This window comes from Bufo bufo, chromosome 3, assembly GCF_905171765.1.
Source record: "Bufo bufo chromosome 3, aBufBuf1.1, whole genome shotgun sequence".
NCBI lineage: Eukaryota > Metazoa > Chordata > Amphibia > Anura > Bufonidae > Bufo > Bufo bufo.
Window position 1 is genome coordinate 273,736,848 of NC_053391.1, and position 24,199 is coordinate 273,761,046.

General features: G+C 45.4%; 1 protein-coding gene across 1 annotated transcript in view; it reads left to right on the plus strand.

Moving 5' to 3' along the window:
• The window catches only part of PKP1 (plakophilin 1), a 234,051-nt gene that overhangs the window by 77,227 nt on the left and 132,625 nt on the right, over positions 1-24,199 (plus strand). Inside the window, 4 exon segments of the mRNA XM_040424148.1 lie at positions 1,104-1,287; positions 1,290-1,317; positions 1,319-1,537; positions 1,932-2,079. Of these exon segments, the coding sequence (XP_040280082.1) occupies positions 1,104-1,287; positions 1,290-1,317; positions 1,319-1,537; positions 1,932-2,079 (579 nt within the window).

The following is a 24,199-nucleotide window of genomic DNA, read 5'->3' on the forward strand; positions in this document are numbered from 1 at the left end:
TTTGTATTAGACGTTAATTTTCATCGGTGGTTGCAGTGCGCCCACCCCTACCTCCTCCCGTCTCCCGTGTAGGTCCTTCTTATTTACCTTTTCTCTTTTTTTAACAAGTGTTCCTTCCTTACCTTCCTATTGGCTTGATATATTCCAAAATTTGAGGTGCAGGATGAACGGGTTTGAGAACCTTCTTTTTTTTAATATGAAAGCTGGTCATCTTGATAACTCGAGTCAAGGAGAGATAAGGAAACAAACATCTGTATATCAACTGCAGAAACATCTCTCACTGGAGTCCTCTGCCTGACAGGCAGGTAAGGGCTATAAATCTGTATGGTAATAATAAAATAAAAAGTCATTTGGAGATATCAGCATTTCAATACCTGCTTATAGGTGGTAATACATAGCTTTCAAAATGCTTTTCTTTAGGGTGCATATCCACTAAAAGAGGTACTCTAAAAACATGAAATGTAACTCTAATTTCATCCTTTCCTTTTTTTTATTCGTTTATAACCATACTTTGCAAGATTAAACGTATAGTGTACCACTAGAGTATATTTTAAAATTTGCAAGAAACATTAGGGGTCATTTACTATACTGAAATACGCCTAAATTAGGTGTATTTCAGGCGCAGATGGCGACGCAACGGTTAGTTCCGCCACTATCTGCGACTTTGTCCTGCTCATGCCAGGTCCCAAATTGTGGGCGTAGCCTGGGAAGGGGACGGGCCGGAAGGCCCATCTCATTTACCATTTTCTTGCTTTAGGTGTAGAAAATGGTCTAAATGTAAGGTGGCTCAGAAGCCTGCGCTTCTTCATAACTTAGGCAGATCCACCACCAGCACAGGGCCTTCATTAAGACTGCCATCTAAAATGCCGGTCTTAATAAATGTGCCCCATTGTTTTAAAACTTTCCAATATTTTGCTTCATTGATCTCATTAGAAAACCTTAGTCTGTAAAAGAAAAATGTGTATATTGTGCAGCTACATTGTAATATACCATTGTGATTAGGGATTTTGAAAATTTGAAATTCTATTGTATTTTCGTTACTTAGTTTGTTTTGTCTTCTTTAGTCAACTATCATCTCTCTTTCTTCCCTTACTTTTGTGAAGCCTCAGTACAACGGGACTCTAAAGAAGGAAAACAAGCGTTTTAGCTCCCAAAGTCAATTTGACAATTGGGGCCGACAGCAATATATATCCTTGGGAAGTCCGATTAGTCCCGGAAATGATTACAACTACATGCAAACACTGAAGAGCAGTCGAAGTGAGCCTGACCTCACCGGTCCAAATATGAGGGCACATTGAGACGCCAGAACCTTTATAATTGCCCAGAACCAGTATTCTCAGCAGCAACGGTCTGGAAGGGGAGGGGTCCATAACTCAAGTTTCTACAGTCATCAAAGTGGACAACAATGGAAGCAAACAAGTGTTCCACCAACACGTACACCATCTTCTATCTCTGCTACACATCGGCAGACACAACAGCAATTTCAGAACACACTCCAGAGAAATGAAAACTATGCAGGCATGCAGCTACCATCCAGGTTAGTGTGAGCGGAGATTATCTACTTCATGGCAATGTACAGTGGAAATTACTCATTTTGTCATTATTCTTCTATTTCCTTTTGTGCTATACTCTACTCTTACGCTTTCTAAATATCATCAAAGGAACATTTGTTAAACTTTTTGTGGATTTTACGGAAGTATTCTGCATTCTAAGAAGATTGTAAAAAAGTAACTTGGTAACTTTGGTTTAAAGTGGTAATTCCCATCTCAGCTATTCATGGTTGACCGCAGGTTATAGTACCTGTCATATGCAGTGGCTGGGGAACACTGCTGTAAGGCCAGTTGTGGAAGCAGAAATTCTAGCCAACTCTGCTGTAAGTGTTCTGTGTCAAAACACTTTCAACTACTATGTGTTTATTTGTGTTACTGCAGGATGGATTCCCGAGATGATTTTGATGGAACTCCTATGACATTGATGCGAGCAGTGGAACTTCTTGAAGGTCCAAATGAAAAATATCAGACATCTGGTGCAAACTACATACAGCATACTTGCTATCAAGATGAAAGTGCCAAGAGCCTAGTATGTATTGTGCCAGTAACCAAGTTTATAATTACATTGAATTAAAGGCGTGTTTCAGCTATTAAAGGGAATTTGTCACCAGTTTTATGGGCAACATAAACTAGTAACTGATCCCCTTAGTAAAATACTGGGTCACTTTCTTTAACTGACCCAGCTGGTATGCTCAGATCTTGTACTGAACAGCTCCAAGGCATAATGATGAGTCCTGAATATTCATGAGCTCTTGGCTTTCTCCACCCCCTGCTGCTAATTCAGTTGGAATGTCAGTGAGTATTAGGGCGGGTGGGGGGTGGAAAAAGCCATAAGCTCATGAATAACAGGATTCGTTAGAGCCTAGCAGCTTAAAACTTGTGTAAAACTTCTTTCTGTATCACTTAACACTTCTCATTTACTTCCAGTGGATAAAAATCTGTCCTGGTTCTTGGGCTTATTATCCCCTTAAAGGGGTTATCCAGGAATTTATATTGATGACCTATCCTCAGTATAGGTCATCAATATCAGATTGGTGGGGGTCTGACTCATGGGACCTCCACTGATCAGCTGTTTGAAGAGACTGGGTACTCTGTGAGCACCGCAGCCTCTTCCTAGCCTTAAGACATCACCGTCCATCGGTCATGTGGAGTAGTTGCAGTTCAGCCCATTGAAGTGGAATGGGTCTGAGCTACAATACCAAGCACATCTGCTATAAATTGATGTACGGTGCTGTGCTTGGTAAGTTTCTGGGAACCCGGAACACTCACCAGAGCCCCGGGTGAGTGCCGCAGCTCCCTGAATCTGCTGATCGGGAAGGGGGATTGCTGGGACTCAGTACCTCGCTGATATGTTAATGATGACCTATCCTGAGTACATTTATTTGTTCCTCTTGGCTGACTGAAGAATCCAGCTGAAAGATTATCTGAATCACACCTTGATAAGGAACACTTTCAGGATGATGAAGGATATCAAGGGCCCAAAGAGCCAATTTAAGGATTGAACTCAGGCAGCTGCCTTTGTCTGGTGATGACGGTTTTTTGTTCAGTGACTGAGGGTTTCTTTACCATCAAGAAATTTCTCAAATCTTGCAGGCTACTCATGAACAACTCTTTTGAATCACAGCTTGAGTCTATTGTGATTAACCACTGGGATTCCCGGCCTTCTCCTACAGTCTTGTCTGTGCTAGGATACGGAATGATTTAGATGGTGTAAAGCTCCTTCTTCCACTTACTGTCTGCTGATCCTTAGTTGTTTTTGAGACAAAACATGATCACCAACCTGGAAAGGTTCAGCTCCAGCATGTAGGTCATGGTCCATTCGTTTCTTTTTGCAGGCTTCCTTCATTCTAGCTTCCACGTTCTCATTGGCATCAGCCAAATGTCTCATGTTCACTCACCCACTTCTGGGCAAAGTACAGTATGAAGCATCAGTAATCCTGTGAATCCGGGAAAAGTTTTCACTCTGCATTGTATTGGTGGTAGCCATCTCTGGACAACGGTAATTAACTCCAATCAGGTATCACTCCTTCAGAGCACAAAATGTCCCAAGTACTTGACTTGAGGGATCATCCAGTGGCTTGACTTAAAGGTCGTGCTTGATTTGGACCTGGAACACCTCAGCCAGATGTTGTAGGTGGTCTTAGTAGGACTTAGAGATATGATGACATAATCTAAGTATAGCAAGATGGTCTCATATCAAACATTCCATAAGCCTGCGGAAGGCCATATAGTTGAATTGAAATAGCCCAAATGGGGTGGTGAATGCCATCTTGTTATGATCTTCTGGGGCCATAGGTATTTGCCAGTACCCACTCATCAATTCCAAGGTGGAGAAATAAGTAGCTGACCCATGTTGCAATCAAGGACCTTTCTATACATTGAAGAGGCTAGGCATCTTTGTGGGTAAGGCTTTTTATCTTCCTATAGTGCACACAGAACCAAATATTGCAATCCTTCTTGATGAGGACCAAAGTACCAAATGACTTTGTCGTCTTTAATCTCCTGTATTATTTCCTTGACAGACTGGTGCACTACATGGCTGATGGTATCGTCCAGTCTCTCTTTTTGATTGGGGAGTGAGAGTTAGTCTGGATGGTCTGCTTAATCATGCTGTTTTTTGCAATATTTACTGAAGCCCTGGTGATATTAACTTCCGGAACTTCAGGAACACTTATCAATTTGTTTAGCAGGTGTGGTCATATGCCGAACAGGATTTTTTGACTGCCATGACATAGCTTGAATCTCTCTTTGGTGCTCTATATTTGTAAAAGACCGTTGGGTGACAGTTGAACGGTTTAACCTGTGACAGCTGGGCAAAAGAGAGTACTACATATTTAATTTCACACTGATATGATCCAGTTTCAGAAAAGTTGAGAGGTACTGACCGCCTTAGTCTTAAATGTCTGGATGAGAACATCACCACAGCAAGGTCTCTGTAGCAGGCTGCAGGAGTACTGGATGTGCATCTCTAATGTGGACATGGCAGATCTCCCATTTGGCATTAGCACATTTCTGCTGAGTAGACAGCACACTGATGGTCTGATTAATTACCTTAGTGCAGGGTGTGAAGCTGTTAGCAGGAACCCATGCAGGGCATCCAACATTTTCACATAACTTCTTAGCATATTCATTCTAAGTGCATTGCGGCAAACCCGCGCGAGTAGGTACGCAATTGCAGTCAGTTTTGACTGCGATTGCGTTCCGTTGTTCAGTTTTTATCGCGCAGGTGCAATGCGTTTTGCACGCGCGTGATAAAAAAGTGAATGTGGTACCCAGACCCGAACCCGGACTTCTTCACAGAAGTTCAGGTTTGGGTTCAAGGTTGTGTAGATTGTATTATTTCCCTTATAACATGGTTATAAGGGAAAATAATAGCATTCTGAATACAGAATGCATAGTACAATAGGGCTGGAGGTGTTAAAAAAAAATAAAAATAAATTTAACTCACCTTAGTCCACTTGTTCGCGCAGCTGGCATCTCTTCTGTTTTCTTTTGTGAGGAATAGGACCTTTGATAACGTCACTTACGTTCATCACATGGTCCGTCACATGATCCATCACTATGGTGACTGCAATTGCGTACCTACTCGCGCGGGTTTCAGTCAGTCACTGCATCTGGAACTTGAGCTTGTGCACTCTGAGTAGCAATGCGATTGGTCCCAGAAGGCACAGGACAAATGGCCCTGATATTCCCAGAACTGCCAACAGCAGCCTTGGTAGGTTCTGGTGTGAGATGGGGAAACGGCTCTCATTGTGTGAACACTGTTTATGTAAATGTAGTTAAATGATCCGGACTGACATTCTGCTGTTTGGCCACAAGATGCCACTGTTTCCTAAGCATAGCTAAGGCTACTTTCACACTAGCGTTTTTGCTGGATCTGGCAGGGTCCAGCAAAAACGCTTCCGTTATTGATAATACAACTGTCTGCATCCGTTATGAACGGATCCGGTTTTATTATCTTTAACCGCCTCCGGACCGCCTAACGCAGGATCGCGTTCCGGAGGCGGCAGCCCTGCGCACAGTCACGCATATATGCGTCATCTCGCGAGACGCGAGATTTCGCTCAAAGCCGGCCCGCGCATGCGCATCGCGGGGCCGGCAAAAGTTAAAGAAGTATTCGTCACCAGCCTGCCCAGCCAATGATCGGGCTGGCAGGCCTGGCGATTTTCAAAAAATCAAAAGCCAGATAACACATTATATTAGTAAATATGATGTGTTAAATGGCTTGTCTGCTCCTCTGCTGGTCCTTGTCGTCGGTTGGTTCCAGCAGAGGAGCAGACATCACAGTGAGTAGCACCAAACACTACACCTTAGCCCCAGATCACCCCCATCACCCGAATTAACCCCTTGATCACCCCTGTCAATCACCTAGTGAAAGGAAAAAAGTGATCAGTGTAAACTGATCACTTTTTTTTTTTCACTGGTATTGACTGTTAGGTTTTAGGATAGTTTAGGTCCCTTTGGTAGGTAGTTTAGCGTCAGTTAGCGCCCAGCCCACCGCACCGCAGTCACTGATTCGCTGATTAGCGTATTGCTAATCAGCATTTGTACTTTTATAGTATCTGTAAGTGATCAAAACTGATCACAGTCAGATCTATAATTGTATTAGTGTCACCTTAGCTCGCCCTCCACCCAAAACGCAGTGTTTGCCCGATCAGGCCTGATCGGTCGCCCACACCTGCGTTCACCCATACCCGCCCCGCCGCAGTGACAAAAAATATATATTTTTTTGATCACTGCATAATCCCTTTCCAAGCTCCTGCGGCGATAAAAAAATCAGTTTTGATATTTTTTATCATCGCAGCGGCCTCCGTGTACTTCGCTAGCCTCCCACTTTGTAAGACAGGCTTGCTTTTTTTCTTGGGTAGTCTCAGGGAATACCCCTAAATTTAGTAATCCAAATGTCAAACAGGGGGTATTCTTCTGAAGAGGCCTACAGGATTCTGACCCAGTCGAATGAGGAATGGGAACCCTCATCTGACGAATCTAGCGGGTCAGAATATGAACCTGTAGAAAGCAATGGCAGTCTGACCCAAAGTTCGGACGAGGAGGTTGAGGTCCCTGATACCACCAGGCGTACCCGGCCCCGTGTCGCTAGACCACAGGTTGCGCAGGATCCGCTTCAAGAGCAGCAGAGTGGGGCTGGCGCTGTCGGATCACATGGTGAGGCATACACCAGCAGGGGTGGCCCTCCCTGGACCTAGTACCAGCACTGCCGTACAACATGGTGAAGTGGCGAGCACCAGAAGGGCAGTTGAAGCTGGTACGGTGGCACGTGCAGTAGTTGCCCCGTCGCAACCACCGCACAGACAGGCCCGTAGACCCCCCTAGAGTCCCTGAGGTGCTGGCAAATCCTGATTGGCAGTCACCAACTTCAGCCGAACCATTAGTTCCCCCTTTCACCGCCCAGTCTGGAGTTCGGGTTGAGACAGCTCAGATCGGTTCGGCCCTGGGATTTTTTGACGTGTTCTGACTGCGGAGCTCCTTGGACTTAGTCGTGGCAGAAACAAATCGGTATGCCACTCAATTTATATCCGCCAACCCGGGAAGCTTTTATGCCCAGCCTTTCCGGTGGAAACCAGTCCAAGTTTCCAAAATTAAAATTTTTCTGGGCCTTCTCCTCAACATGGGTCTAACTAAAAAAGCATGAATTGCGGTCATATTGTCCACACGAACCCGATTCATCACATGCCCATGTTCTCTTGCCATGCTATGTCCAGGGCCACGATTTGAGGCCATCCTGCGTTTCCTGCACTTTAGCGACAATACCACCTCCCGTCCAGAGGCCACCCAGCTTTTGACCGGCTCACAAAATTCGGCCCCCTCATAGACACTTCAACAGAAATTTGCAGATTTGTATACCCCAGAGCCAAACATCTGCGTAGACGAGTCCCCATATACATTTTACCCGGGCGCCTTGGCTTCAAACCATACATCCAAGCAAGCGCGCCCGGTATGGGGTCAAATTGTCTAAGCTCTGTGAAAGGGCCACAGGCTATACCCCAAATTTCAGATCTATGAGGGAAAAAGATCAGACCCTGGAGCCGGTCGGTTGCCCTGACTACCTGGGGAGCAGTGGGAAGACAGTCTGGGACTTGGTGTCACCCTTATTTGGCAAGGGGGTACCATCTTTATGTGGACAATTTCTACACAAGTGTGGCCCTCTTCAGGCATTTGTTCCTAGAACAGATTGGCTGCTGTGGCACCGCGCGAACTAGTCGCGTGGGCTTCCCCCCAACGGCTCGTTACCACCCGTCTTGCAAGGGGGGAGAGGGCTGCCTTGTGTAACGAAGAACTGCTCGCGGTGAAATGGAGAGACAAGCGTGACGTTTACATGCTCTCCTCCATTCACGCAGACACGACAATACAAATTGAGCGAGCAACCCGTGTCATTGAAAAGCCCCTCTGTGTCCACGACCATAATGCGCTCATGGGACGGGTGGACTTCAATGACCAGATGTTGTCTCAGTATTTAGTTTCCCGACGCAACAAACGCTGGTATAAGAAGGTGTCTGTATATTTAATTCAATTGGCTGCATATAATAGTTTTGTTCTCTACAGTAAGGCTGGGAGAACAAGATCCTTCCTCAAATTCCAGGAAGAGATCATCGAGAAGCTCCTGTATCCAGAAGGTTCCGTGGCCCCATCCACCAGTGTAGTTAGCCGTCTACACGAGCGACATTTCCCCAGTGTCGTTCCTGGTACCTCAACCCAACCGTCACCCCGAAAAAGATGTTGTGTCTGTAGCAGGAGTGGAATAAGGCGTGACACCCGCTATTTCTGTCCTGACTGTCCTGACCACCCTGCCCTATGCTTTGGAGAGTGTTTCCGGAAGTACCACACACAGGTACACTTAGCATAGCGATTGCATCTCACAGGACAGGCACACAGGGCTATTAGGGCCCTTTTACTCACAGCTGCTGCAAACCTCTCCTTTCACCTGGGATAAAGTGCATAACGTACTTCGCCACATCTTTGGGCGATTTGCGCTTTGCACATTGTCCCATGGGGAAGGAGAGGTTTGTCCTATAAAAGGTAAAAAAACAAAAAAAAAAAAACACCAGTAAGCAAAAAAGTATAAACTTTTTTTTAACTTTTTGAACTGAAATTTATTATAAAGTTAATAAAATTTATTGCGTTGCGGCCTGGTTTTTTCTTTTTTGTTTTGTTTTTTTTTTACCTTCCAGGTGGACCAACCGATCGACTAGCTGCAGCACTGATGTGCATTCTGACAGAAGCATTGCACTGCTGTCAGATTACACACAAGTCGGTGTATGCGGCGCTGCGAGATTTCTCCTCTGCAGTAAAAGATACGTTTGCCGAGGCATATGAGCTGAGGAGGCGGCTGTGTTCATATGCTTTGGCAAACACTTTGTATATATAAAAAAAAATAAAAAATCCTGGCAATGATTTATTCATCCACATCGATAGATGTGAATGGATAAATCTGGTTTGCCAGGGCATACGGGCTAAGTGGGCATGGATGTTGGGCGGAGCTCCTATGTCCTGGCAGACGCCTTTCCCCTCCTTTTTTTTGGGGGGGCAGAGATTTTTTCATCCACATTGATCGATGCGAATGAAGAAATCTGTGCCGTTCATTTTTTCTTTCAGCCCAGAGGCTGAACGAAAAAAATAAATCTCATTACCCGTATGCTCAATATAAGGAGAATAGCAGAAACTCCTAATGCTGGCCATACATGTAATGATTGCGGAGACCCTCAAATGCCAGGGCAGTACAAACACCCCACAAATAACACCATTTTGGAAAGAAGACACCCCAAGGTATTCGCTGAGCGGCATATTGAGTCCATGAAAGATTGAAATTTTTGTCTCAAGTTAGCGGAAAGGGAGACTTTGTGAGAAAAAACCCCAAAAAATCTATTTCCGCTAACTTGTGCCAAAAAATTTTTTTTTCTATGAACTCACCATGCCCCTCATTGAATACCTTGGGGTGTCTTATTTCCAAAATGGGGTCACATGTGGGGTATTTATACTGCCCTGGCTTTTTAGGGGCCCTAAAGCGTGAGAAGAAGTCTGGGATCCAAATGTCTAAAAATGCCCTCCTAAAAGGAATTTGGGCACCTTTGCGCATCTAGGCTGCAAAAAAGTGTCACACATGTGGTATCGCCGTACTCAGGAGAAGTTGGGGAATGTGTTTTGGGGTGTCATTTTACCATATACCCAGCTGGGTGAGATAAATATCTTGGTCAAATGCCAACTTTGTATAAAAAAAATTGGAAAAGTTGTCTTTTGCCGAGATATTTCTCTCACCCAGCATGGGTATATGTAAAATGACACCCCAAAACACATTGCCCAACTTCTCCTGAGTACGGACATACCACATGTGTGACACTTTTTTTTGCAGCCTAGGTGGGCAAAGGGGGCCACATTCCAAAGAGCACCTTTAGGATTTCACCGGCCATTTTTTACAGATTCTGATTTCAAACTACTTACCACGCATTAGGGCCCCTAGAATCCCAGGGCAGTATAACTACCCCACAAGTGACCCCATTTTGGAAAGAAGACACCCCAAGGTATTCGCTGATGCGCATAGTGAGTTCATAGAAGTTTTTATTTTTTGTCACAAGTTAGTGGAATATGAGACTTTGTAAGAAAAAATAAATTAAAAAAATCATCATTTTCCGCTAACTTGTGACAAAAAATAAAGAGTTCTATGAACTCACTATGCCCATCAGCGAATACCTTAGGGTGTCCACTTTCCGAAATTGGGTCATTTGTGGGGTGTTTGTATTGTCTGGCCATTGTAGAACCTCAGGAAACATGACAGGTGCTCAGAAAGTCAGAGCTGCTTCAAAAAGCGGAAATTCACATTTTTGTACCATAGTTTTATCCAAACCATTTTTTTTTTACCCAAACATTTTTTTTTTTATCAAAGACATGTAGAGCAATACATTTAGAGAAAAATTTATATATGGATGTCGTTTTTTTTGCAAAATTTTACAACTGAAAGTGAAAAATGTCATTTTTTTGCAAAAAAAACGTTAAATTTCGATTAATAACAAAAAAAGTAAAAATGTCAGCAGCAATGAAATACCACCAAATGAAAGCTCTATTAGTGAGAAGAAAAGAAGGTAAAATTCATTTGGGTGGTAAGTTGCATGACCGAGCAATAAACGGTGAAAGTACTGTAGGTCAGAAGTGTAAAAAGTGGCCTGGTCATTAAGGGTGTTTAAGCTAGGGGGGCTGAGATGGTTAACATATGTTTAACATTGCCCAGACAGATCCGGCATTAACTCAATTGACTTGCATTGCTGGTCGTGCTGAATCCATCTTGCTCCATATCCCAGTACGGAAAGCAAACTGCAGCATGTTGCGGTTTGCACTCCAGTCTGGGAACGCAACAGAATGCATTTTGGAGCAATCCGTTCTGTTCAATTCAGTTAAATTTTGTCCCTATTGACAATGATTGAGGACAAAACTGAAGCGTTTTTTTTTCCGGTATTGAGCCCCTATGACGTAACTTAATACCGGAAAACTTAAACGCTAGTGTGAAAGTACCCTAAAAAAGGCTGCATTCCTGGATTCATCTGATGTTAGAAAAAACTCTCTCAGGGGTGGAGTTACAAGCCTGGAAAGGAAGTTAAGGATTCTCCATCTTAGAGTGATGCTGAGCGAGACTGAGGACCTGTGTGAGGAGAGAATCCATCGACATCCAGGTGTGGGAGCATCCTTCTGTGACCAGAGCTACAGCCAAGTGAAGCTGATCGTGTCCAAGACCCTGATCCTGTCTAGAGGAAGGAGAATTTCTGCCAGGAAAGCTGATGAGAGCTGTGGAGCAAAGCAACATAATCTGCGGTACCGTATGCTTGTTGCAGAAGCCTTTGTTCGATTCACAGTCAGCAGCTGATGCAGAGCAGACCCAGGTCGGTAAGACTGATCGCGCACGCACCTCATTACAGTGTTGGCGCCTAGAATCTTGGAGACTGAGACCAGGCCTGCAGTTAGATAGTTAGGGTTTCTGTTTGTGTCAGGCCACAAGGATAGTTAACTGTTCACTACAAGGACTTCACAGTTAAAGTTACAGTTCACACCGGAGAGCTGAAAAGCTGCATCACAAACTCAAGCCAGACTGGCATTAACTCAGAAGAAACAATAAGGCACATGTTACATGACCAGTTATTGGAGGGGGGATACTATAGAGTATAATAAGATTGGTCAGCACAAGCGTCTCAGCCTTCTGGCTGGGTTTATGTAAATTTAGTTGTGTGTTACCAGCATTTTTGGTACTTATTACTATGTTTAAGTAAAATACTGTTTAGGCAAAAACTGGTGTTGGAGTTGCTTTCCTCGTTCGTGACTTCGCTGTATCCTGGGGAGCCCACACCGGTACATGGCTTACACTGGCTTGGGGCTCATCCCCAGGTTTCTGATGGCCAATTCCCATAATGAGCATTCTGGATGTTCTGCAGACATCATCTTTAACTTTCCTTTCAGGCGTTTTGTTCCAACACTTATGAACTGCTCTCTCAGGTTTTTATCCATATTATCTGCTTTACACGAGTCCACTTGTATGATGACCTTCAGGGGCTCTTGTAACAAAAAAGCTAAGTCACAGAGGGACTCACTGTGTTATTGTTTTTTTTTTCTGCATCTTTAACTCATACATAGTCCTTGTTTCAAGAGTTGTACATAGTCTTTCAAGAATCTGCTCCACATTCTCTCTCTCTAAATGGGGCCAGAACTTTACTTCTCTCATTGCTGCACACTCTAGTTGGCCAGTGAATATTTCCACTTTTGCTCTGTAGAAAATGGATACAACCAGAACATAGAAAGCAGTTTCTTTTCATATTCTCTCATAAGTAGTGCGACATAGATAGAGGTATGATATATGTTGCTGCAATTGTAGACTGTAGACCCGCTGTGGCGGAGCTGCTCACTATCCCCCTTGTCAGACATGGCTGATATAGTCTTTTACAGAATTCAATATTTCTGTTTCAAATTTCAGATTGCATTGCCATGAGTTTTTCTATAGTAGCACTGTTGCCGGTGACATCATAGTAGGGCTCAGTCCATTAAGCAACTGAGCTGTGAGGCTCCCCAAGTAGACTGTATTGCAAGGTTGCAATCTCCCAAATAAACTGTATTCTGAAGTTTCCCCAAAGTGTTCTGGGGCTGGAAACCATTTTATTCAGCCTGTGGAGCTGTAGTGGTGGCTGTAGTGCTGATTTAGTTTTTTTCCAGAATGGCAGCACCTATGTAATTCTAGGGTCTGGCTGGTTTCAATTTCCTGCCCTGCAATGGTAAGTAAGACCTTTTGTAACACTTATCTGCCATCTCTACAGCACTTTGGTTTTGGTTGCCATACAGAGTCTCTTTATTCAGCTTGCTGCCTGCAAGTGGTAAACCCCTTAAGGATTATTCACTGGCTTCTTGGTGATGCACCAATAAATTTGAACGGTTGTTAACCTGAACAAAGCAGGTTGATAGCAAATTTATACAGAGAAAGTATTATGGCAGTGGGTGTGGAACCACTGTGTCCCCCAACCGATTTGACTTTGCGCTAAACTAAATAAAGTGCTTTATGCTGGCAGTCCCTGGAATTCACCCTTTAATCTCTGTACAGGGATCTGGACTTTGATGCAGGGGAACCAAGAGGCTGCTGCCTCCAGGAGTAGTCTGTGTGTGATTGACAGCTGACCCATGGGGGTCAGGAAGAACTGTTGCCAGGTACATGCCAAGGTCAGGAGTGGCAGAATACATGCAATATGGTAAACGGTCTAAAGTCAGGTGAGGCAGCGGAAGGTCAGAGTCCAGAAAACAGGCAGAATTCGGTACTTAAAGGGGTTGGCCACTCTCCATGTATTTGCTACTACAGTGTGGGAGGCAGGAAAAAAGTTAATTTCCTAATATATATCATTAAGCAGATCTGCCTGTATTTTCTATTATCTGAAGCCACGCGCCCTGAGCCCGCTCTGCCCTGCAGCTGAATCCGTCAGCTCTGGACCTGCAAAACTGGATTTTCTGTTGGGAAAACCTTGATTTCCCCTGCTTGCACCCTGAGCGGGATAAAGAGGCCTATTTCTTCCTCTTGGGAACCGGCAAAAAATATACCTGGCCGCAAAGCTAAGTACCATAAATTGTATCACACAGTACCCATCCATTACTTTACCCCCTGATGAACCTGATAAATATTAGGCGAAACGCGTCGGGGATTTGTATTAATTATTCTGTTGGTTTAAGAGAGTAAGGGTGACACCCATCCATTAAGAGCACCATTTACTCTTCACCATATCATCCTGGAGCATTTTTTATGTAGGGATTTTAAGGGACCGGATAGCACTAGGTTCGGGGACAGGGAACCTCCACCATCAGGGGGTTGCCCTGGGCACAGCAGACCTCTAGGGCCTCTAGGGGAAGTTTGTTCTTTTCTCTAACCCTGCAATTCCATCGGGTTAGAACTCTCTCCCCTTACCCATTAACTGAGTGTTTACCCTGTCACCATGTTTGTTTTTCTTTTTTGGGGGTCACTACTCCCCCACTGAGTAATTTCAGTAAGTGTAGTTTTTTCACTGTCGGTATATACATACCTATACCCACTTAAATATTTAATAAAGGTAATTTTAAAAGTCACTCCTTTCATATATGCTATCAAATCCGTCCATGGCTGCACACGACATGAAGGAACTGTAGAGAAAGCTCGTCCATGCCTGTAGTGTAGCTGTGCATGCGCTGCTTTTCCTCATCTGCCTAAGAGCAGGGCATGCCCAGTCTCCTATTCTGCTTATTCTGTCTGTACAGCTTATTCCTGTCAGAGTTCAGAGCAGGGAGCCTAGTAGAAGCGGATCCCCTGGTCATAATTTACAGAGCCCCTGTAAAGTAAATTTTAATAAATACAGTATATACATGTATATATGTATTTATTCATGTGTTTGTGTTGGCTGTCATGCAGAGTGAAGAGACAGTCGGCCCCCAGGATGGAACGGACTGATTCCGGCCAGTGCACGGACACCAGCTTGTGCTCCCCAGGAGGATCTGCCCCACGTTTTCAGCGTCCATGATTAGAGATGTCGCGAACATAAAATTTTCCGTTCGCGAACGGCGAACGCGAATTTTCGCAAATGTTCGCGAACGGGCGAACCGCCATAGACTTCAATAGGCAGCCAAATTTTAAAACCCACAGGGACTCTTTCTGGCCACCATAGTGATGGAAAAGTTGTTTCAAGGGGACTAACACCTGGACTGTGGCATGCCAGAGGGGTATCCATGGCAAAACTCCCATGGAAAATTACGTAGTTGACGCAGAGTCGGGTTTTAATCCATAAAGGGCATAAATCACCTAACATTCCTAAATTGTTTGGAATAACGTGCTTTGTATCGATCAGGTAGTGTAAGGGTTACGCCCGCTTCACAGTGACAGACCAAACTCCCCGTTTAACGCACCGCAAACAACCGCAAACAGTCCATTTGCACAACCGCAAACTCCCCATTTGCACAAGGTTGGATACCAAGCTAGCCATGTCCCGTTCCTTGTCCTCACTGATGTCATTGAAGGTCTCTTCCTCGACCCAGCCACGTACAACATCAAGGGTCCCCGAAAGGTTACAACAAGCCCCCCTGGGACGCCTGCTGTGGTTGGTCTTCCACCTCCTCAAAGCCACCTTCCTCTTCTGACTCCTCATCTTCAGACTCCTCTCTCTGCGTTGCCTCTCTCTGCGTTATTATAAGGTGTGTTAAGTAGTACTATTCCTATCAATTTAATCCCTGTTACGTCCCCTATCAGGGGACGTGTATATGGCATCGATTTTAGGAACCGGGAGATGGAAAAAGATGCTTGGTCGGTCCTCCTACTTCAAATTTGGGGCACTGCGCATGTAATCTAATGTGCCACCAGATAGGAGTGGTGTGTTATGTTGTTCTATTCTTATCAGTTTAATCCCTGTTACGTATAGGGGACGTGTATATGGCATTGATTTTAGGAACCGGGAGATGGAAAAAGATACTTGATCGGTCCTCCTACTTCAAATTTGGGGCACTGCGCGTGCAATCTAATGTGCCACCAGATAGGAGTGGTGTGTTATGTAGTTCTATTCTTATCAGTTTAATCCCTGTTACGTCCCCTATCAGGGGACGTGTATGGAATAGATTTTAGACAACCGCAAAGAGTCGTCAATAGTTGACACACTCATGACATAAATTTTATACCTCTATGCGTCAATCTTGGTGTAGTTATGACTGTGCTCGTGCACACGTTTGGGAGATTGCAGGCGATGGGGGTTTTACAAAGCCTATGGTCGTGCTGAGGTAGTTCAGTGACAGTTAAGTGACCCAGAAAACAATGATTCTGCAGTGTGGGCCCATTGTTGGCCTAGTAGGCTTTAATGATCACCTTAAATGATCACAAAGAAAATTTATGTTTTTTCTATGCAAAATTATCCAGCCGATCTCTTTTGGTCTGTTCACAATGAAGCAACGACCTTATCATCTGGGGTGTGCCAACATTGCCATTGCCAACACACTCATAGAGGTGGTCGCTTCATTGTGATACGCAAGCCCCTTCACCACGACAAGGTAACGATCACGAAGGGGAATTGACACATGTATGTGCCTTTTTTTTTGTTTGGTTTTTGAAGCCACAGTGCAGCACCGGAGGCCAGAAAGGAAAAATTAGGCATGTACACATGCCTGAAAAATTAGGCATTGTTGCAGCTGCTGCTGTAGCAGCGGCCAGAAAAATTTATGTTTGTTTCCCAGGCAGAAAGTGCCCTAAAACATTGCGGCTTGAACCCTAGTTGGTGGCGGAGAAGTCACGCAAGTCATCCGGCATTCAAAGATAAAATATATCAGCGTGTGGACCATTTTTAGCCCGAGGCAGCTCATCTCATCAGGCCTTTTTTAGTCGAATGTATCGCCCACTGTCAGTCCCTTCGGGATCCATCCCTCATTCATCTTAATAAAGGTGAGGTAATCTAGACTTTTTTGACCTAGGCGACTTCTCTTCTCAGTGCAAATACCTCCTGCTGCACTGAAGTTCCTTTCTGACTGGACACTTGAAGCGGGGTAGGCCAGAAGTTCTATCGCAAATTAGGATAGCTCAGGCCACAGGTCAAGCCTGCACACCCAGTAGTCAAGGGGTTCATCGCTCCTCAGAGTGTCGATATCTGCAGTTAAGGCGAGGTAGTCTGCTACCTGTCGGTCGAGTCGTTCTCTGAGGGTGGACCCCGAAGGGCTGTGGCGATGTGTAGGATTTAAAAAGCTCTGCATGTCCTCCATCAACAACACATCTGTAAAGCGTCCTGTCCTTGCCGGCGTGGTCGTGGGAGGAGGAGGATTACTTTCACCTCTTCCCCTGTTAGATTCCCGTTGTGCTGTGACATCACCCTTATACGCTGTGTAAAGCATACTTTTTAATTTATTTTGGAACTGCTGCATCCTTTCCGACTTGCGGTAATTTGGTAACATTTCAGGCACTTTCTGATTATACCGGGGGTCTAGTAGCGTGGCCACCCAGTACAGGTCGTTCTCCTTCAGCCTTTTTATACGAGGGTCCCTCAACAGGCCTGACAGCATGAAAGACCCCATTTGCACAAGGTTGGATGCCGAGCTACTCATGTCCCGTTCCTCGTCCTCAGTGATCTCACTGAAGGTATGTTCTTCCCCCCAGCCACGTACAACACCACGGGTACTAGATAGGTGACAATGAGCACCCTGGGATGCCTGTTGTGGTTGGTCTTCCTCCTCCTCCTCAAAGCCACATTCCTCCTCTGACTCCTCTTCCTCACAATCCTCTTCCAGTGTTGCTGCAGGTCCAGCAAGCGATGCTGATAAGGCTGTTTCTGGTGGTGATGGTGACCACAACTCTCCCTCTTCACGCTCATTTACGGCCTGATCCAGCACTCTTCGCAGGGCACGCTCCAGGAAGAAAACAAAGGGTATGATGTCGCTGATGGTGCCTTTGGTGCGACTGACTAGGTTTGTCACCTCCTCAAAAGGACGCATGAGCCTACAGGCATTGCGCATGAGCGTCCAGTAATGTGGCAAAAAAAATTCCCAGCTCCGCAGAGGCTGTCCTAGCACCCCGGTCATACAAATACTCGTTGACGGCTTTTTCTTGTTGGAGCAGGCGGTCGAACATTAGGAGTGTTGAATTCCAACGTGTCGTGCTGTCGCAAATCAAGCGCCTCACTGGCATGTTGTTTCGCGGCTGGATATCTGAAAAGTGCGCCATGGCCGTGTAGGAACGCCTGAAATGGCCACACACCTTCCTGGCCTGCTTCAGGATGTCCTGTAAGCCTGGGTACTTATGCACAAAGCGTTGTACGATAAGATTACACACATGTGCCATGCACGGCACATGTGTCAACTTGCCCAAATTCAATGCCGCCAACAAATTGCTTCCGTTGTCACACACCACTTTGCCGATCTCCAGTTGGTGCGGAGTCAGCCACTGATCCACCTGTGCGTTCAGGGAGGACAGGAGTGCTGGTCCGGTGTGAATCTCTGCTTTCAGGCAAGTCAACCCCAAGACGGCGTGGATGTGGAATAGCCCCTGGGGAGCTGGGGGAAGTGCCGTTGATGTGGAGCAAGACGCAGCAGCAGAAGAGGACTCAGCCGAAGAGGTTATGGAAGAGGATGGAGTAGGAGGAGTAGAGGAGGTGGCAGCAGGCCTGCCTGCAAGTCGTGGCGGTGCCACCAACTCCTCTGCAGAGCCACGCATTCCATGCTTGGCAGCCGCCAGCAGGTTTACCCAATGCGCAGTGTAGGCGATATACCTGCCCTGACCGTGCTTTGCAGACCAGGTATCAGTGGTCAGATGGACCCTAGTCCCAACACTGTGTGCCAGACATGCCATTACTTCCTTTTGCACAATCGAGTACAGGTTGGGGATTGCCTTTTGTGCAAAGAAATTTCGTCCGGGTACCTTCCACTGCGGTGTCCCAATAGCTACAAATTTTTTTAACGCCTCAGACTCCACCAGCTTGTATGGTAAAAGCTGGTGGGCTAAGAGTTCAGACAAGCCAGCTGTCAGACGCCGGGCAAGGGGTGACTTTGTGACATTGGCTTCTTACACTCAAACATGTCCTTGAGAGACACCTGACTGTGGGCAGATGAGCAGGAACTGCTCAAGGCGAGAGACGGAGTGGCGGATGGTTGAGAGGGGGCAAGGAGGATAGCAGTGGTTGACGTGGCTGAAGATGCTGGACCAGGAGGAGGATGGCAGCTTTGAGTTTGTGTGCTGCTTGTACTCATGTGTTGATCCCATAGGCGTTTGTGATGTGCGATCATGTGCCTTCGCAAAGCAGTTGTACCTAGGTGGGTGTTGGACTTCCCACGACTCAGTTTCTTTTGGCACAGGTTGCAAATGGCATCGCTGTTGTCAGAGGCAGACACACAAATAAATGCCACACTGCTGAGCTCTGCAATGACTGCATTCTAGTGGTGGCAACAGCATGCGTTGATTGGCGTGCTGTCTGGCTGACCCCGGGTGCCGATGCATGCTGTCTGACTGTGCCACTAGCTCCTTGCGACGACCTCCCCCTGATTCCAACTCGTCTCCTCCTCCTCTCTGTCTCCCCATCTGAACTTTCCCCCTGTTCTTCTTCTCTTCTAGTGGGCACCCACGTGACATCCACGGACACATCGTCATCATCAACCGCTTCACTTGTATCTGACAACTCAGCAAAGTAAGCAGCAGCGGATACAACATTATCATCATCACACCGTACGTCCATGTGTGTAATGCTGCCTGACTGAGACATATCCCTGTTATCTACATCCTCTGGCAATAATGGTTGCGCATCACTCATTTCTTCCAACTGATGTGTAAATAACTCCTCTGACAGATCAAGTGAAGCGGCTGTGGTGCTAGTGTTGGTGATGGCGGCAGGCGGGCGAGTGGTAACTTGAGAGGTGCCCGAAGCTAAGCTGGAGGAGGATGGTACGTCAAGGTTCCGAGCGGAAGCTGTAGAATATTGGGTGTCCTGTGTTAGCCAGTCAACTATGTCCTCAGAACTTTTCGAGTTCAGGGTACGTGGCCTCTGAACACTAGGCATTATTCTAGGGCCAAAGGGAATCACAGCACCATGACCACGACGGCCCCTGTGGGGTGGCCTGCCTCTCTCTGCCTGTCATTTTTTTTTAGATTAGTTTAGTTGTACTATGCGTGCAAGCTACTGTGACACCAGATATGAGTGGCACTGTGCACTGGCAGAAGTTGGCAGAGTAGACGCTGTAGGCCTGACACACGCTTGCAGACAACTGCTATTCAATCTATTACAGTCAAAATTGTATATTTTTTTTAAATGTACACTACTGTTACACCAGATATGAGTTGCACTGGTGTGACACTGTGCCCTGGCAGGCCCTGAAACGCACACGTGTGAAGGAAACTGACTGATATTATTTCACAGTCAAAAAAGTGTTTTGTTTTTTTAAATGTACACCACTGTTACACCAGATATGATTTTATTATTTTTTTTTAAATGCAAGCTATTGTGACACCAGATATGAGTGGTGGCACTGGGCAAGTGGGCACAGTATACGCTGTGAGCCTGACACACACGCTGGCAGGCAGGCAACTGCAATTAGATTACACAGGAAAAAATAAAATAAAAGCAGACTGATGTTCTAGCCCTAAAAAGGGCTTTTTGGGGTGCTGTCCTTACAGCAGAGATCAGATGAGTCCTTCAGGACTGTAGTGGACACTGAATTCACTAGCCTAGCTATCGATTTCCCTATTAAATCAGCAGCAGCTACACTGTCCCTCCTCTCACTAAGAATGCAGCTTCCGAATGAATCTAAAATGGATGCTGTCCAGAAGGTGGGAGGGTCTGGGAGGGAGGGTCTGCTGCTGATTGGCTGGAATGTGTCTGCTGACTGTGAGGTACAGGGTCAAAGTTTACTCAATGATGGCGAATAGGGGGCAGACCGAACATCGCATATGTTCGCCCGCCGCCGCGAACAAGCTATGTCCGCCGGGAACTATTCGCCGGCGAACTATTTGGGACATCTCTATCCATGATGCACACGGTCTGGGTTCCAAACAAATGTGCGTCTTGTAGATGTGTCCGTACTTTCTGAGCTTCACTTGTAGGATTTTACGTCTCTGTAGCACCATGGTATGGAGGGGAGCCACTGTCACTTTGCCAATACCATGTTGCTGTACATCCTGTTCACCAGTGCCCTGTGCACCCTGGTGCTGCCAGTCCTCCTGCTGCTCACTGCAATCAAGCTGTGGGAGCTGTACTGTTACAGCAGCAGAAACCCTGGCTGCCAGTACCTGCTTCCCCCTGGCACTATGGGGCTGCCTTTCATTGGAGAAACCTTGCAGATGGTGATACAGAGACGTAAATTCCTGCAACTGAAGCTCAGTAAGTACGGACACATCTACAAGACGCATCTGTTTGGAACCCAGACCGTGCGCATCATAGGCACTGAAAACGTGCGGCAGATCCTCCAGGGGGAGCACAAGCTGGTGTCCATGCACTGGCCAGAATCAGTCCGTACCATCCTGGGGGCCGACTGCCTCTTCAGTCTCCATGTGTATATATACATGTATATATGTAAAGATAAAGGATTGGTTGGGGGGCACTCAGCTATCTGGCACTGTATGTATAATCAATAGCTGGTATAGAAATATATACTAGGGTTGTAACGGGTATCGATTTATCGATGCCCAATCGATACTTTTGTACCAGTATTGATTTGATACCGGGATTTGACATTTACCGATATTGCGCAGCCTAGTATCAGAGAACGTGGAGAGCGCTGTTCTCAGTGTGCGCCATGTTCTCCTCAGCAGCACAGGGGAGAAGGAGTCACTCCCTCTCCCCTGTGCCGCTGCTGCCACTAAGAAGAGAGATGGGAGGAGGAGGGGAGGGGTTGTGGCCACTGTGCCACCAATAATGATAACTCACCCATTAATACAAATATAGGCGGCGGGTGCCGGCGGCAGAATCATATATAGTGTGGCACCTGAGGGGTTAACTGCAGTGGATCGCAGTGCCCTGTCATAGAGGTTGTGTGTCAGCTATGTGATTCTGCCACCAGCACCCGCCTCCTGTATTTGTATTAAAAGGTTACTTATCTTCATTGGTGGCGCAGTGCACCCCCCAACTTCCCCATTATTAAAGTCATTGGTGGCAGTGGCCACAGGGTCCCCTCCCCTCCTCCTCATTGGTGGTGCAGTGGCCACAGGGTCCTCTCCCCTCCTCTTCATTGGTGTTGCAGTGGCAGCTTTTGATCGAAGCCCCAGCAGTGTAATCCTAGGGCTCTGATCGGTTACCATGGCAGCCAGGACGCTACTGAAGCCCTGGCTGCCTATGCACCCAAGCATTCTGCTAGCATTTCCTACTGCTCTATGACATTGTCTGCCTACCTTTAAGTCTTCTGAAATAATGACCCCTAAATCCCTTTCCTCAGATACTGAGGTTAGGACTGTATCACTGATTTTATATTCTGCTCTTGGGTTTTTACACCCCAGGTGCATTATCTTGCACTTATCAACATAAAATTTTAGTTGCCAGATTTTTGACCATTCCTCTAGTTTTCCTAAATCCTTTTCCATTTGGTGTATCCCTCCAGGAACATCAACCTTGTTACAAATCTTCGTGTCATCAGCAAAAAGACACCTTACCATCGAGGCTTTCTGCAATTTCGCTGATAAAGATATTAAACAATATGGGTCCCAGAACAGATCCTGAGGTACCCTACTGGTAACAAGACCACGGTCTGAATATACTCCATTGACTACAATCGTCTGTTTTCTGTCCCTCAGCAACTGCCTAATCCATTCAACAATATGGGAGTTTAAGCTCAAAAACTGCAATTTATTAATAAGCCTTCTATGTGGGACAGTATCAAAAGCCTTAGTAAAGTCTAGATAAGCGATGTCTACTGCACCCTCGCCATCTATTATTTTAGTCACCAAATCAATAAGATTAGTTTGACATAATCTCCCTTAAGTAAACCCATGCTGTTTTTCATCTTTCAATCCATGGGATTTTAGATATTCCACAATCCTCTCCTTAAGTATGGTTTCCATTAATTTCCCCACTATTGATGTCAGGCTTACTGGCCTATAGATTCCTCCCTACTACCCTTCTTGTGAATGGGCACAACATTTGCTAATTTCCAATCTTTTGGGACGACTCCTGTTACCAGTGATTGGTTAAATAAATCTTTTAATGGTTTTGCTAGTTCACCGCTAAGCTCTTTTAATAGCTTTGGGTGTATCCCATCAGGCCCCTGTGACTTATTTGTCTTAATTTTAGACAGCTGACTTAGAACCTCTTCCTCTGTAAAGACACATGCATCAAAAGATTCATTAGTCTTCCTCCCTAACGGAGGTCCTTTTCCTTCATTTTCCTTTGTAAAAACTGAACAGAAGTATTCATTGAGGCAGTCAACTAGTTCTTTATCTTCTTCCATATACCTTCCTTCTTTTGTTTTTAATTTGGTTATTCCTTGTTTTAGTTTCCTTTTTTCATTTATGTATCTGAAGAATGTCTTATCACCTTTTTTCACTGACTGATTAGGGTTAGTCCTATCAGACATCCACTATATATAGACACAATATATCACATACGCATTGTTTGCTGTAGTTGATCAACTTCAAAAATAGAATATAAAATTAAGAGTAAAAACTAAAAATAAGGATAAAAATTATTATTTTTTTTTTTTTAAGTGAAAAAGTCACTTATGTGGTTGCCAGTTTGGTAGTCCAGTATATAGGAGGAATATATCAGGATAATAGTTCAGATGATATTGCTCCTGATATTATTAGTTTAGTGCCGATATATATTGGTAATGTATAAACCAGACATGTCCTTGTGACCATATCCTGGACATCAAAATAACTTCTCTATCTGCAATGAAATGAGGTGCTGTTGTTACTATGGTATCACAGTTGGCCAGGGATGCCATGTGACCACTCCTCTGAAGATGCTTGCTGTGATGCATGCTGGGATTCTTTCACTTTGCAGTTGCCCCGCCCACATAGCCTCTCATCTATGGGAGCATGCTATGCTGAACACATTAGAAAAAGTATACATACACAGTATATCTCTCATTATACTAATACCTCTTGGCTTTAGTCAGTGGTGTACCTACCATATAGGCAGACCACGCAGCTGCTATGGGGCCCGAGAGAAAGAGGGGCCCGAAGTGGAGGAGAGGCCCCGCCCCCTAATTGCCCCTGTCTATCTTTCTAAAGCTAAATTACCTTTGATGATGTCATCACAGGTCCTGTAAGGGAACTGCACAGTGTAAAGTGTAGTTAGAACAGTGCATCTGCCAGGACCTGTGATGACATCATCTTCAACATCACAGGTCCTGCAGAATCTAGCAAAGGAACTGCACCAAAAATTGTGTAGTTCCTATGTTTGAAAGATACATCTGTCAGGACTTGTGACATCACAGGTCCTTCAACCCCTAACAGTAAGTATTAGAAGTTCACAATCAGCTCTGCATTGAGCCATACAGACTGGAATGGAGTGGTAAGAGGAGGTGCTCCATTTCATTTTCCCCCCCCCCCCCCCCCTCATGCCCTGTTTTTACTCATTGCTCACTCATGTATAATACTTCAGACAGTTACATTGACCACTACCTCATGTACCTCCCACACACAGTGACCATAATTCATAACTGACCACATACTTCTATAAACACTGCATCTACAGTATTATACCTTG